Below are 6,000 nucleotides of genomic sequence, written 5' to 3'. Positions count from 1 at the left end.
CCCAAGATCTCAGGTCCCCATCAGCCTTCCCTTCTCCAGGCTGGACAAGCCCAGCTCCCCCAGCCTCTCCCCACAGGCACCGTGCTCCAGTCCCCACCTGTCCTGAGGGCCAATTGCTAAACCCACTGCTGCTTGCCAATAGCGTTCCTGAACTGGGGATCTGAAACCTGGATGGAGTATTCCAGAGCATCCCTTCCCTTGTTCTCCTGCCGTGCTCCTGGTCATACAGCCCGCCATGCTGCTGTCCTCCCTTGCTGCCAGGGCACACGCTGCCTCCTGTCCAGCTCCTGCCCACCCAGACCTTTCCCATGGGCTGCTCCCAGCCCGGCAGCCCCAGCCTGTGCCATTGCAGGGGAGTCCCCTGCAGGGACCCCTGTGTCCCCTGCTCTCCTGCCCAGGACACCCTGAGAGCTCTGCAGCCCCCCCATGCCATCCCATCTCCCCACACCAGCACAACAGCCCCGGCCCTTGGGCTCTTCAAGAGCTCTTCCTGCTCCAGGCACAGAGCAGCCATCCCAGAGCTGCAGCAGCCAGAAAGCTGATTTCATTCCCCTTTATTCCTGCCATGTGAGCACATATCACAGAGGAGAAGTTGCTGCAGGATCATTTATTTCCCCTAAATACAATGAAAGAACCCCACTGACACAAAGTCTGTGGGTCACACAACATGGGTGGCTAGTTAAGCTGGAGATGAAAACTGACATTTCTATGAAGACAACATAACTACAAATTGAAACAGGAAACCAAATGTAAAGAAAGAAACTCAGACGTGGCCTATCATGACCTGCAGTGGCAGCCCTTTCCAGGGTAAAGCAAGCAGTACATGGCTGCTGAAACACATCCAGTCACCAGCTTCCTCACAGCATCCTTGAGCTCCTGGTTCCTCAGGCTGTAGATGAGGGGATTCACTGCTGGAGGCACCACCGAGTACAGCACTGACACCACCAGATCCAGGGATGGGGAGGAGATGGAGAGGGGCTTCAAATAGGCAAAGGTAGCAGTGCTGACAAAGAGGGAGAGCACGGCCAGGTGAGGGAGGCACATGGAAAAGGCTTTGTGGCGTCCCTGCTCAGAGGGGATCTTCAGCACAGCCCTGAAGATCTGCACATAGGACCCCACAATGAACACAAAACAGCCAATAGCAATCAGGGCACTAAGCACAAGAAGCCCAGCTCCCCTGAGGTAGGAATGTGAGCAGGAGAGCTTGAGGATCTGGGGGATTTCACAGAAGAACTGCTCCACAGCATTGCCTCGGCAGAGGGGCAGTGAAAATGTATTGGCTGTGTGCAGCAGAGCAGTGAGAAACCCAGCGCCCCAGGCAGCTGCTGCCATGTGGACACAAGCTCTGCTGCCCAGGAGACTCCCGTAGTGCAGGGGCTTGCAGATGGCCACGTAGCGGTCGTAGGACATGAGAGTGAGGAGATAAAACTCTGCTGACATGAAAAAGAGAAAGAAAAAGATCTGTGCAGCACAACCTGTGTAGGAGATGGCCCTGGTGTCCACAGGGAATTGGCCATGGATTTGGGGACAGTGGTGGAGATGCAGCCCAGGTCCAGCAGGGAGAGGTTGAGGAGGAAGAAGTACATGGGGGTGTGGAGGTGCTGGTCGCAGGCTGTGCTGGTGATGATGAGGCCGTTGCTCAGGAGTGCAGCCAGGAAGATGCCCAGGAAGAGCCAGAAGTGCCAGAGCTGCAGCTCCTGCCTGTCTGAGAATGGCAGGAGGAGGAAGTGGGTGATGGAGCTGCCGTTGGACATCTGCTGCCTCTGGGCATGGGGCACTGTCACAGGAGAAAAAGACAGTGACAGGTTAGGACAGGAGGGATGTCAGATACAGAAGCTCAATTTACACACTCATGACTCTCGACGCTTTCGGTCTGCATAGGAGAGGCTCAGTGTGACTTCGTCATGATTGTCTCTGAGGTTGGTTTTTTTGTTTGCTTTCCCAGTGTCTCATCTGAAGACTGACTCTATTAGGGATAAAATTCCTAATTAAGTTTTTGAAGGCAACTGTGAAGAGTCTGAGCATGGGACAGACAAAAGGGCTCAGCTGTCTGTGGGGAAGTCATTGCTAGGCCACTCTCCATCATCTTTACCAAGTCTTGGGAAACGGGAGAGGTGCCTGAGGACTGGAGGAAAGCAAATGTCACTCCAGTCTTCAAAAAAGGCAAGAAGGAGGACCTGGGTAACTATAGACCGGTCAGCCTCACTTCCATCCCTGGGAAAGTGATGGAACACCTTATCCTTGATGCCATCTTAAGGCATGTCAAGGATAAGAGGGTTATGAGGGGCAGTCAACATGGCTTTACCAAGGGGAAGTCATGCTTGACCAACCTCATAGCCTTTTATGAGGAAATAACACGGTGGATGGATGATGGCAGAGCGGTGGATGTGGTCTACCTTGACTTCAGCAAAGCATTTGACACAGTCTCCCACAGCATCCTCATAGCTAAATTGAGGAAGTGTGGCCTGGATGATCAGGTAGTGAGGTGGACCGCGAACTGGCTGAAGGACAGAAGCCAGAGAGTTGTAGTCTATGGGGCGGAGTCCAGTTGGAGGCCTGTATCTAGTGGAGTGCCTCAAGGGTCAGTATTGGGACCAGTATTATTTAATATATTCATCAATGATTTAGATGAGGGAATTGAGTGTACTGTCAGCAAGTTTGCTGATGACACTAAGCTGGGAGGAGTGGCTGACACGCCAGAAGGCTGTGCTGCCATCCAGCAGGACCTGGACAGGCTGGAGAGTTGGGCAGGGAATAACTTGATGAAATATAACAAGGGAAAGTGTAGAGTCCTGCATCTGGACAGGGACCTGCTGGAGAGAGTCCAGCGTAGGGCAACTAAGATGATTAAGGGAGTGGAGCATCTCCCTTATGAGGAAAGGCTGAGGGAGCTGGGTCTCTATAGTTTGGAGAAGAGGAGACTGAGGGGTGACCTTATTAGTGTATATAAATATATGAAGGGGGAGTGTCACGAGGATGGAGCCAGGCTCTTCTCAGTGGCAAACAATGATAGGACAAGGGGTAATGGGTACAAACTGGAACACAAGAGGTTCCACTTAAACTTGAGAAGAAACTTCTTCTCAGTGAGGGTGATGGAACACTGGAACAGGCTGCCCAGGGAGGTTGTGGAGTCTCCTTCTCTAGAGACATTCAAAACCCGCCTGGACACATTCCTATGTAACCGTATCTAGGTGTTCCTGCTCCGGCAGGGGGATTGGACTAGATGATCTTTTGAGGTCCCTTCCAATCTCTAACATACTGTGATACTGTGACAGCGCTGGGCATCCATGGCTGCACACCCACATTCACAGCCTGCAGCCAGCCCCGGGACAAGGGACCTGCCTTGTCCTGTCCCTCGCATGGTGCAGAGGGAAGCCCTGCTCTGCAGCACATCCTCCTCCTTATCTACACAGAGAAACCAAGAGAGACCTCCTGACAGATCCCATGGACTGTGCGAGGCAGCAGCTTGAGCAGATCCCTCCAGGAACTGCGGCTGCATTGCCCTGCACCCAGAGCCTTACCATGCACAGGGCTGGGAAGGTTTCTCCTGCAGGGAGCTCTCAGCATCCTCCACTGCCAAGTGCCTTTAAGCTCTCTGAGGCTCACAGGTCTCCCCTGGGTGCCTGCAGCCAGTGCCCCAGCCCTGCTCCTGGGCAGAGCTGTCTCTCTGCAGCGCTGCCCGCTTGCCAGCATCTCTCTGCGTCCCAGGAGCCCGGCCCAGCTCATCAGGAGAGGCCCAGCCCAAGGTGGCTCTGCCTCTGCCCTGCTGGGCACCCTCCAGGGCTCCCTGGTGCTCCAGGGGAACCCCATGGGAAACAGCCTGAAGCAAGCCCTGATGTTCCCTCCCTCAGCTGGCAGACACACTGCCTGCCTGCAGTGTCATTTCTCTGATGAGAGACAGAGTTTGGTCTGAACAATAAGATTTTGTAGAATCATGGAACCGTTTAGATTGGAAAAGACCCTTAAGAACATTAAGCCCAGGAACAGATTCTATATGTACGTAGCAAATAAAAGACAGACTAAGGACAATGTAGGTCCCCTCCAGAAGATATCGGGAGAACTGGCTACCATGGATTAGGGGAAGGCTGAGGTTCTTAATGACTTCTTTGCCTCGGTCTTCACTGGCAAAGGCTCTGACCCCACCACCCAAGTCTTGGAAGGTGGACGCAGGGACTGTGAGAATAAAGACCCTAGGCCCACTGTAGGAGAGAATCTGGTTCAAGACCATCTTAAAAACCTAAACGTACACAAGTCCATGGGACCTGACATCCATCTGCGCGTCCTGAAGGAGCTGGCAAATGAAGTTGCTAAGACACTGGCCATCATATTTGAAAGAACATGGCAGTCAGGTGAAGTTCCCAACAACTGGAAAAAGGGAAATATAACCCCCATTTTCAAGAAGGCGAAAATGGATGAGCCGGGGAATTACAGACCAGTCAGTCTCACTTCCGTGCCTGGCAAAATCTAGGAGCAGATTCTCCTGGAAGGCATGCTAAGGCACATGAAAAACAAGGAGGTGGTTGGTGACAGCCAGCATGGCTTCACTAAGGGGACATCCTGCCTGACCAATTTGGTTGCCTTCTATGGTGGGGCTACAAAACTGGCGGACAGGGGCAGAGCAGTTGATGTCATCTACCTGGACTTGTGCAAAGCGTTTGACACTGTCCCACACGACATCCTTGTCTCTAAATTGGAGAGACATCAATTTGATGGGTGGACCACTCGGTGGATAAAGAACTGGCTGGATGGCCGCAAGCAAAGAGATGCCTTCAATGGCTCGATGTCTGGCTGGAGACCGGTAACGAGTGGTGTCCCTCAGGGATCGGTGTTGGGACCGGTCTTGTTCAACATCTTTGTTGATGACATGAACAGTGGGATTGAGTGCGCCCTCAGCAAGTTTGCCAATGACACCAAGCTGTGTGGTTCAGTTGATACGCTGGAGGGAAGGGATGCCATCGAGAGGGACCTTGCCACGCTTGTGAGGTGGGCTGATGCCAACCTTGTGAAGTTTAACCATGCCAAGTGCAAGGTCCTACACCTGGGTCGGAGCAATCCCAGGCACAGCTACAGGTTGGGCAGAGCAGAGATTCAGAGCAGCCCTGTGGAGAAAGACTTGGGGGTGTTGGTCGATGAGAAAATGAACATGAGCCGGCTTCAGCTTGAGCTCGCAGCCCAGAAAGCCAAGCATATCCTGGGCTGCATCAAAAAGCGTGTGACCAACAGGTCGAAGGAGGTGATCCTGCCCCTCTGCTCTGCTCTCGTGAGACCTCACTTGGAGCATTGTGCGCAGTTCTGGTGTCCTCAACATCAAAATGACATGGAACTGTTGGAACAAGTCCGGAGGAGGCCACAAGGATGATCGGGGACTGGAGCACCTCCCGTATGAAGATAGGCTGAGAAAGTTGGGGCTGTTCAGCCTGGAGAAGAGAAGGCTGTGTGGAAACCTCACAGCAGCCTTCCAGTATCTGAAGGGGGCCTACAAGGATGCTGGGGATGGACTTTTCATTAGGGACTGTAGTGATAGGATAAGGGGAATGGGTTAAAACTTAAACAGAGAAATTTAGATTGGATCTAAGGAAGAAGTTCTTTACTGTGAGGGTGGTGAGGCACTGGAATGGGTCGCCCAGGGAGGTTGTGAGTGCTCCATCCTTGGCAGTGTTGAAGGCCAGGTTGGACAAGGCCTTGGGTGACATGGTTTAGTGTGAGGTGTCCCTGCCCATGGCAGGGTGGTTGGAACTAGATGATCCTTTCCAACCCTAACTATTCTATGACTGTACGATTCTATGATTCTATTATTATTACTGGTGGTAGCGGCGGTGGTTTGTGTTATTCCTTAGTTACTGGACTGTTCTTATCTCAACCTGTGGGAGTTACATCTTTTCGATTCTCCTTCCCATCCCTCTGGGAGGGGGGGGGAGGAAGGGGGAGGAGTGAGCGAGCGACTACGTGGTTCTGAATTACTGACTGGACTTAAACCACGGCACCGCGGCAGCACATCGG

The 6,000-nt window shown here is 52.9% G+C and overlaps 1 protein-coding gene across 1 annotated transcript in view; it reads right to left on the bottom strand.

Annotated features, from left to right (window-relative positions):
* Nucleotides 1-777: 777 nt before the first annotated feature.
* Nucleotides 778-6,000, bottom strand: part of LOC308230245 (olfactory receptor 14A16-like) — a gene marked incomplete at both ends in the record, with an annotated part of 146,020 nt that continues 140,797 nt past the window's right edge. Inside the window, one exon of the mRNA XM_080634859.1 lies at nt 778-1,475. Within this exon, the coding sequence (XP_080490985.1) occupies nt 778-1,475 (698 nt within the window). The remainder of the gene's footprint in view (nt 1,476-6,000) is intronic.

This window comes from Psittacula echo (assembly GCF_963264785.1).
Source record: "Psittacula echo genome assembly, chromosome: 26".
NCBI classification, from domain to species: domain Eukaryota; kingdom Metazoa; phylum Chordata; class Aves; order Psittaciformes; family Psittacidae; genus Psittacula; species Psittacula echo.
This window is presented reverse-complemented; position numbering and strand designations above follow the sequence as displayed.